The sequence below is a fragment of the Urocampus carinirostris genome, chromosome 13 (genome assembly GCF_059441175.1).
Source record: "Urocampus carinirostris isolate Australia breed hairy pipefish chromosome 13, RoL_Ucar_1.0, whole genome shotgun sequence".
Classification (NCBI taxonomy): Eukaryota; Metazoa; Chordata; class Actinopteri; order Syngnathiformes; family Syngnathidae; genus Urocampus; species Urocampus carinirostris.
Window position 1 is genome coordinate 18,958,688 of NC_142361.1, and position 25,508 is coordinate 18,984,195.

A 25,508-nucleotide genomic window follows, 5' to 3' on the forward strand; every position below is an offset into this window, starting at 1 on the left:
TGCGTGTAGACGCAAAGCAAAGCTGAGAGCCAGTACGTGCAAGTGTGTGCGAGTGTGCGTGCGCGCGCGTGCGTGCGTGTTGCCGGAGGGGCTCAAAGCTTCAACTGCTGCGTAACATGTCAAGTCCTTTTAGTAATGTCACCCCACACAAACAAACTCACACACACGTAAAAGACACACAATTAAGTGCACGTGAAAATTTCAAATGTTGTCAATGGGAAAAAACACAAGCTTGCTTATGACTTCCTCTGATCTCTTATGTCATATTTATTCTAATGGATTACAAGAAAGTTCAAAAGTTCAAATGTCGTTTTCCACACACAAATGTAAGTGAGTATGCAATTACAGTATGTGCGTATGATGAAACGGATTGGCTCCATCATAACAGGTGCAAGGGGAGGATGCGTTGCCTTGACGACGCGTGGTGTCCTTGCAGGCGGCTAAAGAGGCTTTCCTGAGGTTCTGCTGTCATCTAGTGGCTGAATACAAAAACCTTAAAGTTTTCAATTTTTTTTCGTTAACCCTGAAAGACTAAACGTTTTCATTTTTTCCTAAAAATTGTAATATGTTTTTATGTGAGTGGCTTTCTTCACATTAACAGACACATTGGGTGCTATTGCTTGAACTATTTTGGATTATTTAGGGTCGGAAATTTCTCATTAAATTGTACAATATGTTTCAGCATGGTTAATTAATATTTTTTTTTTTATGTTTTCTATATCTGGGTCTTATAGTGTGTATTATTCAGCGCCGCCTAGTGGTAAATAAACTCACAACATTAATTCAAATAATAACCAAAACTTCCTATGAAATCCATCCATTATCTGCACTGCTCATACTCAGTAGGGTCGCGGGAGCACTGGAGCTCATCTCAGCCATCTCCTTTGAGTAGCTCAGTGAGTTGAGCAGAAAAGAGACGCTTCTTGAAAAACAAAGGGAATTCCCATCACCAAGAGCTTTTTTGAGTGAGAGGCGCGACCTGGTAAAGGCAATTCACTGCTAAATTCTGCAAACACGTAGCACAACACACGTGGGGACACAGATGAGAGGCAAGAAGTGCAAGATGAGTGAAATGAATAGAAATAGTTCTTCTTTTAATGCGTTTCTTTTTCTTTTTTGGGCTTTTTCTGCTCCACCTAGCACCTATCTGCCCTCTATTGTACCTGACTCTTATCATTTGCACTGTTGCGAGTTAATTTTACCGAGTGGTGGTGGGCAAAACCAACTTAAAATTTTGGAAGGGGGAATTCGCCCAGATGGTAAAACTCACCTCATCTGTTGCGCTGAATGTGTCCAAATAGCTGACTAGAGAATTAATACACAAATAGGGTTAGATGCAAGTAACACATACACTTTAAAACCATTTTTCTCATCTAGCCAGCCAAAATCGACCTTGACATGAGCCGGCCCTTCGGGAAATCTCCTGTTCTTCCCGATTAGTCACTCCAGCATTGATTTGGATTATATTTGAAACGGTCCTTTTTTTAGTTTCACCATTTTCATCCTGGGGAAAAAACTCCTTTCCTCCAGCCTAATGTGCTACATTGACAGAACACTAATGATTAAAGTAAGATAAAAGGAGATAAGCCCAGTGAAAAATATATATAAAGGCTCTTTGAACTTAGTTCGACATTGTCAATACATACCTCAAACTATGCACCCCACTGTTGAATAAAACTTATGCACTTGTTTTAACTGTTGGTAAATGCACGATCTTGTTTAATCGCATTTGCATATTCAAACATCTTTGACGTAGTGGTTGTTTGATGAAGGTGATTTGATGTCAGATTGCATTCAAAAGTTTGCAAATCCACGTGGTTGCGTTGAGTGGACATATTTGTAGTTCGTAAGGAAAGACTACAAGTTAGCATTTGTTTGTGCTAGTCAGACCCCTGCCCACGGCTCACCTCTTCTTCAGCTTCTTCCCTGCTGTACAAATGGCGTCCGGGAGTCAGCTGCTGTCTGTGGACTTTGAAGTTTTTGGACATGTTCAAGGTTCGAACGCAATGGATAAATGCAGTCTCTGTTTTTCATTTGGCTTTCCGACCATGTGTGTGTATTAAGGAGCGTGCGTGTGTTTGTGACATGATCTGCTTCCTAATTTAGCAACAAGCAATATTGTGTGTGCCTAAGAGGAACACTTCCATTTGCTTCTCGTTTTTGTTGTCAGGAGTTTGCTTCAGGATGGTGAGTTGGATTCCTCTCATTCGACGCCATCAGCTTTGGCCACCTCCATAAATCATGACGTCATATCTTGATTGACAGTACACAGAGAAGGAGGCGGCGAAAGTGGGCGTGGTCGGCTGGGTGAAGAATACCAGCGGCGGGACGGTTGTCGGACAGCTGCAGGGGCGAGTAGATGACGTAGAGCACATGTACGCGCATGCGCAATCTTCATTACCGCTAGATAGCGCCCTGACTCCTTGTATCACAGCAATCATTTTTACCGGTGGCGTCACCAGCTACACCCCCACCCCCACCCCGAATTCTATGGATTCTGAGTAGTTCACTTTAAATTTGTTGAGTATATAAGTATAATAAAGTACAAAGTTTAAATGAGTTTAAAGTTCACTGCAGAGTGAACAAATAAATGCTAATGTTATTTATCAGAATAAGATATTTTGTGTTTGGTGCATGATATTGGTAATACAGTACAGTATAGTAATCAAGAGACCAAACGACCCCCCCCCCAAAAAAAAAAAAGATCTGTCTTTTTTTTATCTTTTTTCCCCTTTCTTTTCCTCATTTTCTTTCTCTTGTTTATTTTTTCCTAGCTTTTTCCTGATTTTTCCCCCCCGCTTTTTTCTTCTTTTGTTCTTCATATTTCCTTTTTCCTACATCCACTTTTGTGTGTGAGCAGAGCATATCTGTGTGTGGGCACTGCCCACCCTTCATTTATTCCGTAATTGAAATTCAACGGAAGCATTAGAAAGGTGTATTCAAACACAACTATTAAACGTTGAAATTAAACTATAGCACGTGAGGTGGTTAGTGATTATCTTTGTGCCTGTCAAATTGTCAATTCGTCTTTATCTGAATTTCCTCTTTGGTTGAGGAGCTGTCAAGCGCAGACCCTTTGAATTATGTGCTGTGTTGTGTGAGTGTCGACACTAGGGAGCGCTAAATAAAAGGTTTCCCTGCACTGTTCCCAACCCATTTTTGAGGACATTTATAATCACTAACTCAAGGGTGTCCAAACATTTCAGAAAGCGGGCCGGATTTGATAAAGTGAAAATGTGTGAGGGTCGACTATTCAGCCTGGCATTCTTTGAACGGTCTTAAATAAATTCCCCATCCGTGAATTGTTTGCAATGCTTGGCAATCATCGCCGCAACCTAGTATCATGACTTTTTGGCATTTTCATTTGACACTTGTGAAAAAGCATTGCTGTGCTGTTAAAAAATCTTCCAGTTGCTTTATCTTTTCACAGCGTTTGTTTCCAGTTAGTTTCTTGTAGTCAGCATGATTCGTCTGGCAGTGCGTCTTGATATTATTCATTCATTCATTCATTATCTGAACCGCTTATCCTCAGTAGGGTCGCGGGGGTGCTTGAGCCCATCCCAACTACCTTCGGGCAGTAGGCAGGGGACACCCTGAACTGGTTGCCAGCCAGTTGCAGGGCACAAAGAGACAGACAACTCACTTGCTCATTCACACCTAGGGACAATTTGAACCGGCCAATTAACCTGATATGCGTATTTTTGGAATGTGGGAGGAAACCAGAGTGCCCGGAGGAAACCCCAGCAAGCACGGGGAGACAATAAAAACTCCACACAGGAAGGATCAATCTCATGACCTCAGAACTGTGCCACACACGCGCTAACCACTGCGCCACCATGCTGCCCTCTTGATATTAAATTCTTTGGAAACAGCCAGAGTCTCTTGGCAAATTAGGCGGACGCAATTATTTCGGATTTTGGTGAAGAAACATTCTAATTTCCACTTGTCCGGGAAGCGGAAGACTTCAGTCAACTTTCCTTTTTTTGATTACAGTCGCCATGTCCCAAATGGGTGAGGCTTAAATTCTCAAAGAAATTTAAGGGCAAGGTGACCGAAGGGCTACTGCCATCGTCTGGTGATATGGTGACTTATTTAAAAAAAAAAAAAATTGTACAATTTTATTTTATACTGCAGTCAACATTAATTTTGTGACAGAGGCTGCGGGCCAGTAAAAATTGGATCACTGGCCCCCGGGCCGGACTTTGGACTTTCCTGCACTAACACTACTGTTTAATGTGTTAGACGACCATTTTTTTCCTTTAAATCGCCTACCGATTTCTTTTTTTTTTCCTCCAAGTTTAATCAACAACAGCAAAATCCTCACTCGACTAGTTATTATTCCATGGCTGTTTTATTTTAAAGCCAAACTATGTGTTGCTAAAGTGCTTCACCTATCACATTAGATTTATATTTTAGTAAAAGGTTTGCCACCAACGCTTTTTAATGTGAAAAGGTAGGCATGTATGGGTTACGGTGGCTCAGGAGGTAATACAAGTTATTGATTTGGATTAATAATATTTCTCTAATTTGGGATTTTACTATGTGTTTACCTATTTTCCAGATTTTCTATATTTTTTTAATTCTTCTTTTTATTCTTGTCTTTTTAAGAAAAATTACAAAAAAAAATCTTAAAATGGGCTCAATATCTGCCAGTGGGGGAAGAAAAGTAATATGTTACATTTAAACTTTTCTCTTTTTATTTTAGTAAAATCGGAAAATAATAATTCAAATCAGCAAAATTATGTGCAATATTTTTATTTTATTTTAGCAAAAACCCAAATTCATAAAACAAAACAGGTTATTGTATTCATTTCCCTACCTTGCCTGAAAGGCCGATAAATTCTATACAGACGCTGCCCTACTTATGAACCGAGATACGGTCCGGACGATCGTTCGTGAGTTGAATTTGTTGGTAAGTAGCTTTAGTGCTATATTTTGTATATAATGTATGTTTAAGGTTTATACGAGTATCTTTAAGGCTTGTATACGTAACCTGTATTGTTTTGTACAAAAGAAATAAACATTTCATAAAATAATATGCTCTACAAAGATGAATAAAGTTGAGTTCACCTTACTTTTGGAAGATGCGCTTTGAGAGGTTTGCTTCTGTGGTAAAAAGTGTCCGAAAAAAAGCATTCCGACCATTTTATCAACCGCATCAATCTTTCTTATTCCATTATCATTTAAATCAAACGACTCGCCTCTCGTTTATACTTTACACCAACCATATTGAATGGATGCACGAGATATTAAACAATACAAATGTCAAAGTTCGTAGCGCTGGAAATACAGTAAATTATGTTTACACACGAACAAGGAAGAGGAAGCCGGATTTCCTCTTCGGGGTGGATGCTGGGTGACCTCTCACAGCGCCACACGCCGGTAGTGGTGGAAAGAAGCACTACAGTAATGTCCTGTACTCACAAAAAGATGCACAATACAAAATCTAAATTACAGCAATGAACGGATGTTTTTCGACATCCCAAAATTTTTCGTATCTACCGTTTTTTGTAACTCGAATGTTCGTAAGTGGGGAAGCGTCTGTATACATATAAATTTGCAATCTGCTGCCACCTACTAAAATTAATGAATGTTACAGTTACTTGGCTGATCACAGTAAGAAAGCAAATATACCAAACAATAGTATTCTTTTTTGCCTAAGTAAAATTGGGCGATTTCCTGTCGCAGCACACTATTTGAAAAACACTGTAGTATAGTATGTAAAGGAAAAAGAAAAGTGATAAGGATTGGGAAATGGTTTAAATCTCTGCGTCAATGCCGCATACTTCAAATTACGGATAAGTGGTGAACGCAATATGTCCGTCAAACTTTCTACTAATATTTTGCCTGTGAAACTGTCATATCGATCCAAAACCGTGTTTTTGTCTACATGTGGCATCTGTCCTCTTCCCCTTATTTTCATCCTGTGGAGTGCACTTTCCACCCTGCTGACTTCACTTCCTGCTGGGCCTGGGAACTAGCTCGATGGCGAGTGACGTTAAGGGGCGAAAAACTTTCCCATGTCAACAATTGAAAACCCCCCACCCCATCCCTCTCAAAAAAAGCACATATAAAATGGAAATTAATTTTATTTACGGGTATTTGGAAATGAGTAGCTTGACTTTAAATACAACATTGATGCGATTCAACTGTTTTTTTCCAGTTGCAGATGTTGTTAAGGGAATGCACATGAGATTAAATCCTCCAAGCACTCTTTGGCAGCTGTGTGTGCGTGCATCTGCGTGCATTCCAGTGGGTCAGCACTCGCGCGTGCACCCATCAGAGAAGGGGAAAGTAGGCCAGCTGCTGGTGGGTGCCATGCAGCCCCAAAGCACTGGAAGCCACGCAGTTACTCAGGCCTGACCCTGATCCTCCACAAGCCCCATAATCACACACACATCCCAAAATGGTGCAAGCAGAAAGCAGCTTTTTGTTGTCTCCATGGGACTGTCCATCGTTTCCTGTTTATTTAAAATTGTATTACTTTGTAGTTTCTAAATGTATGATGTATCAAAAGCTTTTTTGTTGCGTTTTGTGCACATGCGCAGGAAAGTTTGGCTGAGCAAAACAGGCAGTCCGAGCAGTCGCATCACGAGGACGTCGTTCAGTAATGAGAGGGAGATCTCGGCTTTGGAGATGAGCGGCTTCGGCACCCGCTACTGAAGACTGGTCATCAACTGGTTGAAAGGTCGCCATTTGGGGGCCTACATGAACTTAGGCAGGTGCAATCACATGAGATACAGTCCCATGATCTTTACCATCAAACCAGTGTGCCATTAAACTGAGTGTCTCTTGCTGAAAACGTTGATGTCATATTTGAACGCAGTTGACCTAACCCTGGCTCATTGTGAATTCTTCATCCAAAACACAAATTACACAAAAGCTAGTATCACATTTTTTACATACCTGTGATTCAAGAGATGTGCTGAAAAATATCCTTTTTTTCCATTTCCAAACCGTCACTTGACCATTTGGCACAGTCTGATGACATACGTGTGTCGAAAGTCATGAAAAACAGTAAAAAAAAAATGGAATACTTGGGGATAGTAACACCTCAAATGTGGCAAGATGTAAACAAAAACAAATGCATATTCAATATAAAACTGCCAATTATCTTCCTTTTTTTTCTAATTGCAGCCATGTCCCAGGTATTTGTATAGCCCTTAATCACATAATGATAGTTTCAAAGGAATGCAAAGGATTACAATAACACAATCGCCTGATCTTAAACCAACATGCGGGCAAGGAAAAACTCAAAACCCCAGCATGAGGAAAAAAAGAAACCTTGAGAAGGGGCCTCACAAGTGGTAATCCCCCTTCCAGTATGACCAGGGTACAACAGATTTAGCATTAGGTAAAAGTACACAGTTTACGTACAAACTACAGACTTAGCATTGGAACAATGTAATTATACTGTTTTAAACTGTCAAAGCTATAACTGTACGCACAAGATGAGTTAGTGAAAAAGTTAAAACTGATTTGCGGGAAAAAAAAATCCAGGTCATAATTCAATATTGGCTCTCACACTTGCACCTGAGATGTCTCTCGTTGATAAGTTCCAAATGTTTATCTATTATTATCCATTATCTGCACCGCTTATCCTCAGGAGGGTCCCGGGGGTGCTGGAGCCCATCCCAGCCATCTTCGGGCAGTGGGCGGGGGACACCCTGAACTGGTTGCCAGCCAGTCGCAGGGCACACAGGGACAGACAATTCGCTCGCTCATTCACACCTAGGGACAATTTGGACCGGCCAATTAACCTGACATGCATGTTTTTGGAATGTGGGAGGAAACCGGAGTGCCCTGAGGAAACCCACGCAAGCACGGGGAGAACATGCAAACATCGCACAGGAAGGTTGGCAGCTGGATTTGAACCCATTACCTCAGAACTGTGCCGCACACGCGCTAACCACTGCCCCGCCGTGTTGCCTAATGTTTGTCTAGACAGCATAATAATGGGTGGTGTCTTCTTCAATGTTTTTATCTTCATAGCCACCTTGTTTTTTTACGTTTTCATCTTGTACGTCCTCTGCTAACCGGTAAACCTCACGCGATTATAGGAAGTTCTCCTGGGATAAGAAGTGAATCATTCTTCAATGGAAACAACTACAAGTTGAAATTCTTTACAGAAATGGTGTAAATATCACATTTATCTTTGGAAAAACTTTAAACGTGGTGTGCATTGTTTGAGGTGTCCTTAAAAGTTGAAAGTTATATATTTTCGCAATGTTTATGCTTCATTTTTCACCATCGCTATCTGCTTCTCTTACTTTATGTAAAGATGTTCAGTGTGGACCAAAATAAGTCACAGGACTGGGATGGAATGCTGGACCATGACGTAATGCGTTTCCCTGCTTGTTTTGTTAGTGTAGCATAAACATGGTGAAAGTAAGGCGAGGCCTTGTTCAGGTACAGTCCAAACGCCAACCCAAACCCCAAGAAAGATGGAAAAAGAAGTGTTTATTGGAGCGTGTCTAAGAAATGCATGTACTTGCACACACAACAAAAAGGAGCTGAACAGAGGCTGCAATGATGACTCACGCCAGAGGTGGCGGTGCGAGTAAAAAGGTCCCAAATTCTGTACAGCTCCTTTGTATGATTATTATGATTTGATTTTATGCCTTTACAAACTAAACTACAGGCATTTATACAATTATTTCTTATTCTGATATCATAGAAATGTATTTTTTTGTAAAATAATGTAGACTGGTGGAGATTATTCTCACCGAGAAGTAGGACACTTGTCAGAACCTGAACAGACGGTGGACCCAGACGCGTAACGTTTTCACCCAAGCTTTATTTTACGGAAATAGGGCAGTCATGCGCGTGAACACAAACGCCAGTGATTCGGCGATCGCTGGGCGGAAGAAGTGAGACAGAGAAGCCAGGCGCGGGAAAACAGGAAGCCAGAGGCAGACGAGATCGAAATCGGATAGGACAGACATGATCCATACCAGATACAGGATACACGAGCAGATACCGGACATGACAGGACAGACAAGATCGATACCAGATACTGGATAGTGGAGCAAGATATTGGACAGGACGGAACAGACGGGATCGATACTGGATACTGGATACAATAGCAAGATACAGGACGGGACAGACGGGATCGATACCAGATACTGGATAGTGGAGCAAGATATTGGACAGGACGGAACAAACGGGATCGATACTGGATACAATAGCAATATACCGGACAGGACGGGACAGACGGGATCGATACTGGATACTGGTTACGTGAGCAAGATACTGGACAGGACAGAACAGACACGATACCGGATACACGAGCAGCATATCGGACAGGACAGACGGGATCGATACCGGAAACTGAATACACGAGCAAGATACCGGACAGGACGGGACAGACGTGATCGATACTGGATACTGGAGCAAGATACCAGACAGGACGGGACAGACGGGATCCATACTGGAGACACAAGCAGGATACCGGATGGGACGGAACAAACGGGACTGATACTGGATACACAAGCAGGAAAAGACAGAGTTAAAATACAAGTGCAGAGGTTCGTTGACGTACTGACAAGGAGTGAATGGGAGCACTGAGTTTAAATAGGAGGGGAGCCAATCAGGCAACGAGTAGCAGCTGGCGCCAAATGAGCGAGCCCAGGTGAGGGCAATGGGCAATCGTGACAACACTCCCAAGCACAGCAACCACTTGCCTTGTGTGCAGGATAAGCAGTACGATCATTGACAAGACTCGTAACCGGGCTGACTGGTTAGCACATCTGCCTCACAGTCTAGAGGTCATGGGTTCAAAACCATCTACCTCCAGGTGTGGAGTTTACATGTTCTCCCAGTGCCTGTTGGGTTTACTCCAGGTACTCCGGTTTCCTCCCAAAATTCGAAAACATTCATGGCAGGTTGATCGTGACTCCAAGATTGTCCCTAGGAATGTGTTTTTGAATGGTTATATGTCTATGTGAGCGCTGTGATTGGCAATTAGTCCTTGGTTTCCCCTGCCCACGCCTGGTAAGGGTAAGCTAGGATTGGTTCCAGCACCCACGCAAACCTAGTAAGGATAAGCGGCTCAGAAAATGATTATTTTATCATATATATTGCAAAGGAAGAGGAAGACTGAAAAAGAACTGGGCCGACAACATAAAGGAATGGACTGGTGCCAACTGTGCCACGACCCAAGAAAAGGCCAGGAACCGTCAACAGAGGCGAAATCTGTCCAGAGTGGAATCTTCATTGGTGCCCCGATGGCCAAATTGGTTAAGGGATCCGTGAACCATGAACCCTGACATTGCAAAAAAAGGTTTTGGTGTCTGATGTTTTTAAAAATTCCAGATGTTTACAGTCAGAGACTTTGACACGGAGTTTACGCAGTTTATGACAGAGCTGCAATGTAATCACAAATCCTCCCCAGATCGTATTTACGTGTAAGTTTGGCAAGTGTTCATGTGAATTCCACAGATGTATTCTTTGCAAGCGTCGCCGCCATGGTGGGAGAAAGCCTGACACAGCAGCAATCCTTTGTGTATGTGTGCACATGTGTGCACACTCAGGGGGAAATCTTGCTGGTAGTTGGGGAGGCCTTATCGTCGTGACAACCCGCTGTAAAACATTCACACAATTACAAGAGAGCCATGCGTTTCAGTTTGTGTGAGACTTTGTTTTAGCTAGCTCAATGCTAATGCTCGCAAAAATCCACATTGCAGCTCTGTATTTATTAAAGCAGGGGTCACCAATCTTTTTGAAGCTGAGGGACACTTTTTGGTACCGATTAGCTTGAAGGGTTACCAGTTTTATATGCATTACTAGAATAATAACTTATGTTATTATTACGTAGTTACTATGTTATAACCAGGTTTTAATCATTAGAAGTAAAGTAGGCCCAATTATCCACTGAAATATCATGCTAGTTAAATATCAAATTTCCTTGAAAATCATAATGACCCATCACTGGTGAGCTATTATCAGAACCTGTCCGCGGCTACTGAAGTGTTTTAAGAGTAAATGCTGGTGGCCGCAAACACCACGTCGGAGACTCCTGCATTAATAATAATCTAATTTTTTTTATAGTAATATAATATTTGACTACTGGATATTGATGCATTGTGTAGTGCAACCGAAAACAAGCACTACAAAGCACTGGAAGAATATAAACTACGGCGACTCAATGTGATCAAACCGCACCATTTTTCTTTTCATTTTTTACAAGGTTTTTAGTGGGTACCCGTTGCATAAAGATGGCAGAAAATGTTTTTTTTATTTTTGTTTCTTTTGTATTTTTAGGGGCTACTTTTTTATTATTATTGGAGGTTTTTTTATACTTTTATTTCTGTATTTTTTTTCTTTTCATCTTTTAATTTTTTTATGATTTTGTTATAATTATGATTTTTTTTACATATTGTTAGTTTTTTTATGTATTATTTATTGTTAGTTTATTCTAACAATTATATCTGTTCCTTCTAAATGAGCTAAATTTGATGTCAAATAAATACAAATTTCTCGACCTTTGAGTATTTTAAAAATACCCCCCAAATAAATCATTTTTAAACCACTTTTTTACCACTTAGACGGACTTAACAATACAAAGGGTTCCTTAAAATATGAGATTAAACATGGACAGAGTTAGTAGACTTGTTTAAAGTCATGTTGTCTTTATCCTCTGCATTGAGTGACAGCTTGATGAGCTTAATGAGGGGTTGATGCTGCCCCTGTCTTCGAAGGAGTGTTTTTTTTTTCTTATATTGCTTTGTTTAAATCTTTCCATTTTGTTGTTGTCGTTATCTGGCTTATTTTAACGAAGCAATCCTTATATTGTTTTGTCTTCCTAAAAGATGCAACCACAGCCATTGCTCAGCCAAAGTCCTGTTCTATAACCGTAGGTATCCTGGAGTCTTCTTCAATATTCCAGAGCACATCCGTAGATCTGCATGTGGCATAAACACCTCCAAATATAACATCCCCATTATCCGCCCCCATTCAACAAGAAGCTCTTCTTTCAGTTTGAGCTGCCACACTGGAAACAATCATGGGGGTGCCGCCCCCGCACCAAAAACCCACCGAGCTTGACCTCCTCCTCTTCTTCTTTCTCGTCCTCCTCCTACTTGCCTGGCAACAACTTAGGCATCCCAGTGCTGTCGCTATAGAAACCATCCCCTCTCTCTTATAAATGCTTAACACTGACAAAAACTCTTCCATGCAACCTTCCCCATGTCTGCTTGCTGCCAAGTCACAAATGCCCACACCTACCTGAATTTGTGTGGGTACTACTAGAAGTTGCTGAGCAACAGGTTGACATTAAGGCAACTTTGGCCTCGAACTTTTATAAATGTTTTTTTTTTTAAGTTTCGAAATATCACATACGATATTTCTTCATTAAAAATGCAGCTCGTAGAGCATTAAAGGAGTGGTACGGAAATTTCCTGGCTTTTGACGTCACTGCAGCCTCCATCAGCTCATTTGTGATGCGTGTGCAAGTACATGCATTTCTTAAACACGCTCAAATAAACTCCTTTTTCCAACTTTTTGGGGTTTTGGGTTAACATATGGACTCTACTAGAAGCCCACCGTTTCTAACTTCCACCATTTTCTTTCCACACTGATGAGTAGAAATAAGATAAAAACCTGCAAAGACGAGCATGACGTCACTCTGTAGCACAACCTCCAGCTTTGTTCCTCGAACATAATGTGTTGAGCCCCGAACAGCTCTACCGAAAGTAAGATACAAGCATTTTATGGAAAATAAAGCTTGAGGGCTCTTTGATACCAGTTGGGGATTGTTAACACATACTTCTATCTATCTATGTACCGTGGTCATATCCCTAGAGAGGGGTGATCGACAGCAAGACAAACACACACAAAAACAAAGAAAAGAAAAAAGGAAAAAAAAATAGCAAAAAACACAAAAAAAAATGACCATGGCCAACCCAAATGGCCAAACACTCAAAAAAGTTATACTTAATAGAAAGTATTAAACTTTCAACTTTTTAAGAACACCTCAAATGACACACTCCACCTTCAAGGGGCAACTTTTGTTGTTGTTTTTTTCAAATAATTGCACTTTAATTTTATTTTTATTATTAGATATCTTTAAAATTTAATTTGTGGTATTATTTTATTATTTTCATTTATTTATTGATTAGGGCAGGGGTCTCAAACTCGCAGGCTGGAGCCTAATTGCTTCCAGGATATAAGTTTGATGCCCCTGCCTTAATATGAACGTTAAAGGGACTGTGTTTATTATTTTCGTACAAAACGTCGCTGTATACTGTCATGTCACTAAAAATGAATACTAAAAGCGCAACGGAAGAAGACTAAATACAGAGACTTAAAATGACCAAAACACACCTTATTACTTTTGAAAAGAAGTGAAATAAGAACAAAAAAGAAATAAATAAAATAAATAAGAAAAAAGAAAAATTACAAAAGGGAAATTGGACAAAAAGTAAAACTCAACAAAAAAGGAAAAAAAAAGAGAAAAATCAATGAAAAGATAAAAAAGAGGGGAATATTACTTTTTTTCGTTTTTTTTTCTTGACTTTCTTTCCCTTTCCTCCATTTTTTATTTTTTTTTTTTGCTTTCTTCACTCCGTTAATTTGAAAATTATTATTTTACGATTTATTTTTACTTTAATGGTATTTATTTATTTATCAACATGTCAGGGCACTACCAGAGGTAGCCATTAAGGCAACTTTGCCCTCAAACTTTTATAATAATTATCCTTATATGTTTTGAAGTTTCACATACTATATTATTTTTATCGAGTTTGAAATATCATCAATACATTTCAAAAATAGTTTATCTTCACAAACAAGCACGAGCACAATGGACAATAAAGAGGGGGTGACGATTTATTGTCTTATTTCCTTTTATTTTTACTTCTTTCGACTTAATTGTCTCTTTTAGAAGTGTGTTTTAATTTACCTAAAATAAACATACGTCATGCAGTCCATGAATGCTTGGTACATCAATGCCATCAAAAGCGCTCGTTTAGTCGTACTTACGTCATTTTAGGTTGAAGTGTTTTTTTTTTCATGCAAAGCTATGTTACTCTCTTTTCGCCTTTTATTTTCGCAAAAACTGTTCAGTATGAAACAGAAGAGCACGTTACGTGTTGTAATACTTGAGTCATCAAGCACAGGCAGACTCAATTTCTACTTTTTCTCCATCATCCAATCTCTGCAGCCTTCCCCCTTCCCTCATGTCTCCTCCCCTATCGCCCCTCCCTCTAGTTACCGCCACTGATTTAGGAAAAGGAGCGCTTCTTTTTAGCATCTTGTGCTACCCATGCGGGTGGAGACATAGTTTGAGAAGTCCCCAAAGCGTTTCTGAGTTTCTCTTTTTTGAAGATAAGAACAACTTTACCTCTGCTAGCTGAGATCTGGCACATTTATCCCTCGTACGTTAAAATGTGGTGCTGTAGGGGAGAATGTTTAAAATGTGTTTGATTCATTCAGAAGCAGATTTGTCACGTCATTTAAAGGTAAGCACAAAACGTTGATATACAAACTCAAATAGGATGTGCTAGCCTCATTGCTAGCAGTGAAGGTGCTAAAAATAATTTAAAAGGAGTATTAGTTTAGTGATCATATTAAATTTTGGTGAGTTAAGCCCAGAGGTGGGCAAACATTATAGCCCTGGACCACGTTGGGAGTCCAAACTGATTCTGGCCTGGGAGAGTCAAATATTTTTCTCTGAAAGCTGCTGAGTCAGCAGCTTAACTGCTGAGTCAGCTTTTTGGGGGGTGGGTGGGGGCGATTTCTCACACCTAGGGTAATTTACCTGGCTGCCTGTGAATGATGGTGGTCATAACTTAAATTCCTTCCTTGTTGTCTTGGGTAGAAGGACACACCGTCTCTCTCTCTCTCTGTCTCTCTCTCTCACTCTCTCTGACAATATCGGCCTATTCAATTTTGTACATCATCGCTGCTATTTCAAAAAGACATATCAATATTTAAGCATTTTTTTTCATTGTAAACATAACATGCTTGCAAAAAAATCAGGGACATTTTATGTATTTTTTCAATAAACATGCAGACATATACATTTCATATTTCTCTTCTAGTCTATAAATAGATAATGTTATCAAAAAGGTTTGGAACCGCTCTGAATTAATGCAAAGCAATATATTATGTCCCTCTTTTAAAGGAGCTGCATGGAATTTGTTACTTAGTTACTCGCTGCTTCCTAGTGTAAAGTCATAATTGCAGCCTCAATCCGCTGATCCGTCACTTCTTAGACGCACGCTCTTGAATAAATCTACTTTTGCATCTCTATAGGGGTTTGGATCAGCGTTTGGACTTTACTAGAAGACTCTACATTTTCTTTCTTTCACCATTTTCATGCTACACTGACAAATAGAAAAGAAAAAAAAAACCTGCAAGGACAAGCATGATTTGACTTTTCAGCACTCCCCCCAGCACTCATTCCTCGATCCTAATGTGTTTCGCCTCAAATAGCTATGTTAAAAGCAGATAGCCGCAGTGGAAAATAAAGCATAAGGGCTCTTTGAACTCTGCATTGTTAAGACATACTTGGTAGAAAAAATATTTCACCTTTTTAAGGACACCTCAAATGACGCACACCCACCTTTAAACACTAAATTCCATTGTATCCATTGAAAAACTTAAAATTCCATTGTTTTTTTTTTGATGCATAAAATATCTTGGTAAATAAAATAAATACTGGCTGTTTTCTTTTTTTTAATTATATTTTGATGAAAATGTAGCCAGTTATTTGAATGTTCGGGACATTGAGGACAGGAAAGGCACCCAAGCAACACATTTTTAATAGTAATATCTTCTTTTTTTACCATTTTATACATATTATTCTAAAGGGTGTTAAAAAATGAATATCTTTCGGGATGTAAGGATCACAGAAAATACATCAATAACGCAAATTGAATAAAAAGTAGTATTTTGAGGATCATAAGATTGCTTTTTTTTCTAAATAACATATTCAAATGCATGTAAATTATGTGAACAATTTCACAGATGTTTAATATGTCTGAGACACGGCAATTGTGAAGTTGGTAATCCAGCTCCCGAAAAACACGCTGGAGCATATTTTGGGTAACATTATCAATTTTTTTTGTTTTTATTTCAAAATTATCTGCTTGTGAGATAGTACAGGGAAATATTTTTTTATGACAATAATTAACTATTTATATTAAAAATGTATACATTTATTTAAAACCCTGTATTTTTGTCATTTGGCGCGCAGAAATTGAAAAGCATGGCAAGCCACATGAAGCCTACAAGCCAGAGTTTGCACACCCCTGCTTTAGCACTTTCTTTGCTAATAATTTTGTTTTGGTTTGTGGCCGAATGGGTTTGATTTGCTGATCTTCACATCGGAATCCTTGAAATGATTTGCTGAACCAGCAGATATATAAATTGAATACCGTAAATTCCGGACTATAGAGCGCACCTGATTATAAACCGCACCCATCACATTTCGGGAGGAAGACCGATTTTGTACATACACAAGCCACACCTGTATATTAGCCGCATGCGCCCAGATTGAAAAAACGCAATACAAACACGAAATTAACCCATACCCAATAAAGTCCAAAAAACACAGCCGGCTAAATGGACGGAAAATGATACCGGTACTTACTATTTAATGCAGACCTGCAGAGTCCGGGTGCCCGTTGAAAGTAATCCAAGGAAAAAAGTGTGTATTTCCAAAGGTAAGGGTGGGAAAAATATATATCCACTATTGTCGGCCGCGTCCACAAACACGTCTCACCTTTACTCCACTTCCCGTCAGCCCGCGTTTGCCCCGCCCCTTCTTTCTCATTTGCTTGTACAAAACATATCAGAATAAGTTTCTGAAATAAATACATTACAAAAATATACAGTTGCAAATACATATTATACATGGTTACACATATTTTCAAAGAAAGACAGTACACCGAGAGAGTTTTCAAAGCTTTAATAATAATATTATAACTTTCCTCCCAAACCGTGCCTGTGAAGGGTAGCAAAACGCTACTAGAAACACGCTCGCAACTTGGTAAACAGGTCTGTTAAGAAAACATACCGTAATTGTACGGTTAACCGCCCTCATCTTCCTCCTCATAAATGACGTCATCAAAGCCGTCTTCCTTCTGTATGGGAAAGAGACTTTCTCATATAGACATCGTCCCACACTCCCTTATTCATAAACACGCTAGCATCACGCTCGCAAGGTAAAATTTACGTGCGGTAGCTCTGTTTCCTTCTATGTCGGACTGCTCGATTGTGTTTAGCTTGAAACTTGCGTCATGTGTCTTTCTTTTTGCAATTTGCATGATGAGGACATGTCTACGCTAAATTAATTTGTGCAAAAACTAAGAAGTTGCAGTCTAAATCTTACCTTTTGTACTTGAGCGCTGCTGACGGCTGTTAGAAAAATTACATAAATTGGCCGCATCACTGAATAAGCCGCATAGTTGAAAGTTTGGGAAAAAAGTAGCGGCTTATAGTTCGGAATTTACGATACTTGCTATTTTCTTTTTGTATTATGTCAAGAAAATATGAAGCCAGCTTTTTTAATTGTGGGGTAAGGATGGCACCAAATCAACACATTTTATTAGTAGGAGTAGTTGTTTTTTTTTACCATTGATAACATTTGGTGGGCTGGGATGAGAAGCCTGTCGGGCCACATGCGGCCCACCTCTGCTTTAGCCATTTCTTTGCTAACAATTTAGGTCTGCTTTGTGGCCAAATGGGTTTGATTTACTGATCATCACGTCACGACTATCACGTGATTCACCAAACCTGCAGTGGTCACCGTAGGCACCGCCCATGCGGGACACACCATTAACCGAGCATCTTGGGCAGGAGCGCTAGCTCGCAAGTCCTTATTAGACGACTTTTGGTTGACTGGAAACGTCGTGTTTAGCGGTTTGTTTTAATGTAACTTGTGGAATTTGTATTTTCTGTACAATTCCATCCAGGACGGAGCTCTTTAACGCTCTCGATTGCGACGCGGTGCCGCCCAGCGGTGGCACCGCGTGTAGAAAGCGAGCGCATCCCACTCTGCAGTCTGGTCCTCGGATCTGAGGCGGGGGAGGAAAAGGAGGAGGAGGAGGAAGAAGAGGAGCTTCTCTGCATTGTTTTCAGCACCACTGACCCGGCCGCCCTTGACCAGGACCGCCAGCACAGCCGCGCTTCGTCGGCCTCGAGGTGAGTCCCGAATACAACCAGTCCGAACCCCTTGTTTTCTCAATATGAACCGTCGCGGTTCTCCCCGCCACAAACATGCGCAACATTGCGTGTTTGTGGTGGGCTCAGCGTGAACGCGTCCACAAAATGACGCACCAGCACGGCTAAAGTTGCCGGGGGAGGCCGAGGAGCAACGCCTCTCCCCGGATATTCGGCCCCCAGGCCCCTCCTTGTAATCCGGACCTCGTTGGGTCTCTTCACCTAAATGCTTGTTTCAGCGTGTGCGCGAAGCACTTAATGCCTACCCCTTATTGCAGCATCTTTTTGCCCTTCGCATCCTCTTTTCAAGGAGGTTGGAGGTGTAGAATGTTATTTTCATCTGCTTAGGTGGTTGTGAAGGATGAGGGTGATGATGGCGCCAGTGATGAAGGAGGAGATACAGGCGTGGTCATGAGTGTGCGTGTGCAATTTTTCTGAGGTAAACACGAATGGGATTGTGTGCATTCGAAGCTGTTGCGTGTTAGGCCCGACGATCTTTTGCTTGTTGTTTGTCTGTTTTTGTTGTGGTTTTGGTGCAAACCGGCCCCCCAGTCCAGAGGCGTTGTTATGTAATCGGATCCGACTGGACCTACTGCTCCTGCGGTGGTCCCTTCTCCGCCCTATACACTACCTTTTTTTCTTCTGTCCTCTTCCCTTGTTTGATCTCAAGTCTCAAATGCGAGGTTTGACATTTGCACCGTTCAAGTTGTCCCACTTGAACTCATGAAGTCACTTGGGTTTGCTTTCCCTTTGTGGACATTCTTAGTTTATCTTATTCTCAGTGTTCCCCATCCCTCCTCCCCACCAACACCCCCATCCGCCAACTGGCAGACATTTGGTTACTTGTTGGAGTTGAAATGAGGTGTGACCGCATCAGTTGGTCACCTGTTAAAAATTGTTCAGTCTGCGCACACGCTTGCCAACCGGTTTTCAACCAGGTTGTCTCGATTGTCAGTGAACGATGAGCCTGTGTAGTGCGGGGCATGCTGAGTAGATGTGACTTAACCCCATATTAAAATAGGCTGTCGAAAAATAGTCTGGGATTATGGAAGTGACATTCGAAGTGTCCACTGTGTCGGACTTTATCCACATTGTCAACACTGCTGTAATTTATGGATCATTGTGCTAAAATATAATTCCCTTTCATTAAATTTCTTTGCATTACACCCCTATGTCACCTGCCCCCTCCTTAATTTAACTTGTATTTCTTTTAATGTGGTGCAAAACATTTTGTCTAGTTTTGACCAGTACAGACGCTGCCCTACTTACGAAAGCTTCCGGATGATCGTTCGTAAGTTGAATTAGTTCGTAAGTTGCTTCAGTGCTATATTTTGTAGGGAATGTATGTTTAAGGTTTATATAAGTATGTTTAATGTTTGTAAAACTAACCTGTCTTGTTTTGTACTAAAAAATAAACATTTCATAAATAATATGCTCCTAGAGATAAATAAAGTAAATTTTAACTTACTTGTGGAAGATGAGCTTCAACAGTTAGACGACTTCCTCCTCCGTGGTAAATGTGGCCTAAAAAAAGCGATCCAACCATTTTCTCAACAGCATCAAGCTTCCATATTCCACTTTCATTTCAAATGAAACGTCTCGTCTCTTCTTTACACTTTTACACCAACTATATGTAATGGATGCATGAGATATTAAACAATAAAAATGTCAAAGTTCTTAGCGCGCTGGAGATACAGTATAGAATATTCACACACAAACTAGGAAGAGGAAGCGGATCTCTTGTTTAGGGTGTATGCTGGGTGACCTCTCACAGCGGCACACGGCAGTAGTGGCGGAAAGAAGCACTACAGTGCTGTCCTGTACTTCGAAAAAGGTGCTCACAATACCAAATCTAACTTACAGCAATACAGTAATCCCTCAGTTATCGCGGTTAATGGGGACCAAAACCACCCGTGAAAAGTGAAAATCTGCGAAGTAGTGACGCCCCTTCAAAAATGCTTAAAATTTTTATTTTTTTATTTATTTAAAATTATTATTATTATTATTTTTTTTTTTTAGACCCGGTTAATGGGGACCAAAACCACCCGCGAAAAGTGAAAATCTGCGAGGTAGAGACGCCCCTTCAAAAATGCTTAAAAAAAAATACTTAAAAAAAATTTTTTTTTTAATTATTTTTTAGACCCGGTTAATGGGGACCAAAACAATCCGCGAAAAGTGAAACCTGCGAAGTAGCGACGCCCCATCAAAAATGCTTAAAAAACAAAAAATATATTTTATTTTTATTTTATTTTATTATCTTTATTTTTAGTCCTGCGAAGCTCTGAACCCGCGAATGTGGAACCGCGAAGTAGCGAGGTCCCACTGTATCCAGATATTTTTCGACATCCCGAAAAATGTTCGTAACTACCGTTTTTCTTTAGTCGAATGGTCATAAGTAGGGGAATGACTTTATTGCTGTTTGTTTGACCAATCTTATTGTTAATGATCTCAAAAACGGATTCATACAAGCAAAGCACACTTCTGCTCCTAGTTTTATTGTCTTGGTACACTGTCGGAAGTAAAAAAGTTGTACAAGGTACACCTAATGCTTGGTAAATTTTAGCAGTGCTTATTACAACCAAGGTCAAGTATAGATACAAATAATACTTTTGATGCAAAACATGTATTCATTGTTTGACCTCATATCCCTTCGAGTGTCCATGAAGTGCTTGATACCAGGACACAGCCGGAACTGGTTAGAAGTCGATCACACTGGAGACAGAGACTCCGAACTATTTCTTAAAATTGTATAAAATAAATGGCTAATTTCCATCCTTCAAATTTCTCAATTTTGGACATATTAAACCTCTGCTGGACATATTGTTGGAATTAGTAATCCTTTAGAAAATGATGTAAGTTCTAAGTGATGTAAGTTCCAAATGAAACTGCAAACACGATATCCTAACCCTCTTGTTGATCGTTAATCGCATCCGCTTTTCTCAGTTAATTTAAGTTAAAAAGTTGTCTTGCCTTGTACAAGCATAACAAGGTGCACTTCAATTTAAAGTGACTTTATGTGCAGACTGTCATGAATAATTCAACAAAGGCTGGCGTTTGCTTATGCCTGTGCTTTTTTGTTTTTAAACTGATTTGTTCTTCCCAAATATAATTCTGATTTAGTCAGTGTGACATTAAATAGCATGGTGGAGTGTTTTTGTATTTCTTTATTGTTTGATCTTTGACGGGACACGCAAGTGTCTCCAGTCTTCGAGTTCAGGTCTCTTTTGTGAACTAAGTCAGAAGTGAGAGTGAGAGAATGGTGATGACAATAATGATAAACATCTGAAATTTGATGTGATCTTTACTTTTGACCTGTTTCAGGGGTTTGGGGTTTTTAAGGGTTATTGATCTATCTTCGTTATTCATTATCCATTATCCGTTATCGGTCAGTTCATTATACGCTACAAAGCCTAGGAGCCGGGACACTTACTCTCAGCCAAAAGGCTAAGCTAAGGTCCTAGCCCTATAGCCTTGTTGCGATCATTGCGAATGCACCGTTCCCGGAGGTACTGCAATACCGGGCCGATGCGTGGAGTGGACAGAGCAAGCTCTTATTCCATCTCCTTCGTTAAAGTCCACAGTCCAAAAGTGTCAAGCTTTATTGTTCTGGAATTTATTTACTCAGGACTTGATAAATTCTAGTAATTTGCCGTTGTTGGATGACTCCCTAATTATTGATCACAAGATCCAAGTGGACTGATGGTTTGTAACACAAATGCAATTCTTTTTGAGTTTATGGTTTATTCCATTAATTCCTCCAGTCTCCCTTGTAATTAAGAGTTTGCTGGAGAGGCTTTTAACTAAACCGATATACCAAAAATCAAATAATGGGATGTCATGTGACCTAGTCTAAGCTTATTGGCTTCCAAAACACCTAACAGACAGCTGCACTTTGTCAAAGCTTTTAACTGGCCCCTCCACTGAGCCTCATTTATAGAGCAAAAACCCTCCTACAGCATACTGTAAGTTTTTTTCCTAAATAGTAAGGGTAGACGCAAAATGGTTTCTGGTATGGGGGGAAAATGAAAAGTTTAATGTTTTGGCGATGCCTTGTTTTTGTGAAATGTCAACGTTAAAGTTCCAAGTTTCGCATTAAAATTGAAATCAAGCCAAAGGATTTTCTAACAATCATATGTTATATGGGCCAGCTCATTAGTCCAAACACAGCATTTTGATTAATATTTTTTTGGTAATGCATTAAGAAAAATCCACAACCATTTCCTGACTCTTCTTCAGAAAGCAGGTGAACTATGATTGGTTAACAGGTGAACCCTGAGCAACATCAATGCCATCAGCCTTTGACTAATAGGAGCCCGTATAGCTTGATACAATTTCAAAATCCTTTCCCTTCGGCTTAAAGGGAAAAAAATCCTTTATCATGCTGTCTGTAAGGTCTCCCATGTCGGCATTGCACTGGTTGGACACGTTAAATCTACACATGGGTTTGTCAGTGCGTGTTTGTGTATTTTTGTGTGTGTTTGTATGTGGGCGCCAGAGGAGGAAAGAAAATCATGGAGGTGATGTTGGCATTTGCCTAAAAAGAAAACCACGCAGCCCCATGCAACTGATTTGTTCATCAAGCAAACAAAATCATCCCCCAACCAGAACACTTACAATTGAGTTACAAAAAGTCAACAAAATGAGACCATGATAAGACCCATGATGAGAGTAAGTTAATGACGCTCATTACATTCTCTGTAGTTGCCTACAAAAATACACAGCAAGCTTGAATTCACTTATACAGTGCGTCTTTACTGTGTTACCAAAGAGCTAAAATTTCACAATGCGCACATTTCTCCAATTTATGTGTGTATAAGGCACACTCATATATTATGTGCACCACTAATTCTTTATTAAAAAATAAAAATGTAATTGACAAATGTTGAATACAAGAGTCCATGATTAAAATCATTTATTGACAACAAACACAATACATACAATTTAAATCGTATTTATTAAATGTCCCTCAAAGGCTGAGTTATCATCAGATACACCAAACAGTCGATTGCCTCGTTGTGCTTTTTTAGCGTTTGTATCTTTCAGGATGATTTTTTTCGTTTTCTCCATTCTCTAACATTCGTCTCTGCTATCGTGATTAAAAATAGTGTGCTAATGGGATGACATGCAATGCCTTTTTGTATGTCATCTATATCACTGGTGGTCTGGTGGTTAGGATTTGGTGCTCTTACCACAGTGACCCAGATTCAATTCCCATTGCGTCCAATGTTTTTTGATTTTGTCAGCGACCGATCAATCATTGCACAAATATGGTAATACAGTACTAAATACTAATACTCATGTATAATGCGTACCTAAGGTACAAAGATGTGCATTATACACAAAGAGATACAGTAGGACTCAGTACTGTGCCAATACTTGCCTTCAGTTTAGGAGAATTCATGCAAACAACTTGCCAAACATCTTGTGGCGGTTTTACAACAATACATACACGTTAACTGAATATAAAATTGCTGTTCATTACATGCTATTTTGACTATGTATTAGGTCTCGTTTGAAAAGCTTTGTAATCTTTGGTCCAACTTCTATTAAAAGTACTCAAAAGGGATGTCCAACATGATGTGGGTCTTTCTTTAAAAGGATGGTGCTATAATTTTGCTTGAACTGTGTATTACAAACACTCATAAGGGATGTCCGACTTGATGTAGGTATTTATTTAAATGAATAGCTGTGTAAAGTTTCATAGAACTTGTATTAAAAGTTCATAAAAGGGTTGTCTTGATGGTGAGACCCAGGGACAGAGGAACCTTCTGGAAAATGTTCAGCAGGCAGGAAATGGACACACTCTGGGTGACCTAATCAGCTGGCCACGCCCATGGAATGCAAACATACACTCAGATTGAGAAGTACTGTCTGTGTGTGAGGTCAAAGTTGCTTTTGGGTTTCCAGTCAAATTTGCCTTTAAATCGTGTTCACCTAATATCTGCATTAGTGTATATGTCGCATGTCTGTGCATACATTTGTGTCTTTATGTCCGTGTGATTTTATTTTTTCATAATTGTGTTCATAACACTGTGTATGTGTGCTTGTTCCTTTCTGTCTGAATGTGGATGTGAAGAACATGTCTTGTTTCGGTGAGTGCCTCCGTGTGAGTATATACACTGATGCAGGGTGTTTTGGGGTGTGGTCAGACAGGAAATGAGCCATTAGTTGTAAATGGATCTAGTTCTGTTTTCTGTGCGCTCCCTCTAGCTGCTGATCATTATGTCAGAACGACAACCAGAACCCCATCTCCATTCAGAATTCACTCACCTGACCTGTCTCACATTTTTCATGTTAGACTCATATCAAATGAATTGATGCTAATCTAAGAAATTAGCACTAAACTGCGGCACCATCGACATACAAGGTGTATTCGTTGCCGGATCAAGTTTGTTTCTAGAATTACTCGTATCTTAAAATAGGTTTCTCAGTAAGAAGTAACTGAAAACAAAATAATACGTTCCCGGCCTCCCAAAATCCTTTAAGTAATACCTAAATAGCAGTGATCACTAAAACACATTTGAATAGTAAAATAAACATAAAAATACAGTAATAAAATAAATGCAATGATCTTAACGAAGCAAAACGTGTGTTTATTATGAGCAGTTACCTTGGAGGAGGTTGGTGGTTGTTATTTAAGCTGTATGTGTGGTGGTGGAGGATTGAGGGAGATCCAATGCAATTAAAAAACACAAGCGCGCTGGATCAGGTCTGTATGGACATAAACACGTGTGTTATTTGGGACTATCTGATCCCAGTAGTGAGCAGTCTTTAGGAGTGGTTGTCCTGAAATTCTCGTACCTTGGATTTTCTTCTATGTCGGGCAAGACTTTTGCTCGAAAGACATCTCGTATTTTGAATATCTTGTATTTTGAGAAGCTCGTATGTGGAGGCGCCAGTGTATTGGCTACCCTGATTGTTCATGGTGAGAAAATAATGCTTATCAGTTATATAAGGCTGTTCAACCCTAACCAACACCCCTTAATGCATTTAAACCCCGCCTTTCGACTTCATGCTATTGTGATGCTAATAGAGGTAAGACCTTTAGCCCGACTCTAATTCAAAAATTACCCCTCCTCCTGAGTCCTTACAAATAAAATATAAAAATTCAGGTTGGTTTCCGTCCCTTAAATTAAGTTAACTGGTCGGGCTTGGGCTGGGTCAGGCTTTAGTGACCACGGGCCCAAGTCGGGTCGGGCTGGATTTTCCTAGGCTTGATATTACCTCTCAAATCTTAAAATACCTAAGGAACTGAATTTGATTTAGTCTAAGAATCTAGGCAAAAAATAACTCAAAAAGTGTAATCACCAAGGCCCCAACGTTGGCATTTTTTTAGAGTTGTA

The 25,508-nt window shown here is 39.9% G+C and overlaps 2 protein-coding genes and 1 pseudogene across 3 annotated transcripts in view; 2 read left to right on the forward strand and 1 right to left on the reverse strand.

Annotated features, from left to right (window-relative positions):
* The first annotated feature begins 1,833 nt into the window (after positions 1–1,833).
* acyp2 (acylphosphatase 2, muscle type) lies at positions 1,834–6,802 on the forward strand. Of its 2 annotated transcripts, none has more exons than XM_088351327.1 (4): positions 1,834–1,995; positions 2,171–2,187; positions 2,266–2,375; positions 6,549–6,802. In XM_088351327.1, the coding sequence occupies exons 1-4, from the start codon at positions 1,938–1,940 to the stop codon at positions 6,661–6,663; spliced, it is 300 nt and encodes a 99-aa protein (XP_088207453.1). In that variant the 5' UTR covers positions 1,834–1,937; the 3' UTR covers positions 6,664–6,802. The 2 variants fall into 2 exon arrangements, with proteins under 2 accessions (XP_088207453.1, XP_088207452.1); XM_088351326.1 differs by having other exon boundaries at positions 1,859–1,995; positions 2,107–2,187.
* Positions 6,803–14,304: 7,502 nt separating this feature from the next.
* sptbn1 (spectrin, beta, non-erythrocytic 1) overlaps positions 14,305–25,508 on the forward strand; it is a 69,137-nt gene continuing 57,933 nt past the window's right edge. Inside the window, exons 1-2 of the mRNA XM_088351535.1 lie at positions 14,305–14,459; positions 17,919–18,147. The gene's annotated coding sequence lies outside the window, so the exon portion shown is untranslated. The remainder of the gene's footprint in view (positions 14,460–17,918; positions 18,148–25,508) is intronic.
* LOC148353943 (U2 spliceosomal RNA) lies at positions 21,657–21,738 on the reverse strand (annotated as a pseudogene).

Coding starts and splice junctions, on each gene's coding strand:
- acyp2 (XM_088351326.1), top strand. Junction 2,188..2,265: donor CAGGAGTTTGCTTCAGGATG/GTGAGTTGGATT, acceptor CTTGATTGACAG/TACACAGAGAAGGAGGCGGC. Junction 2,376..6,548: donor GTAGATGACGTAGAGCACAT/GTACGCGCATGC, acceptor GCACATGCGCAG/GAAAGTTTGGCTGAGCAAAA.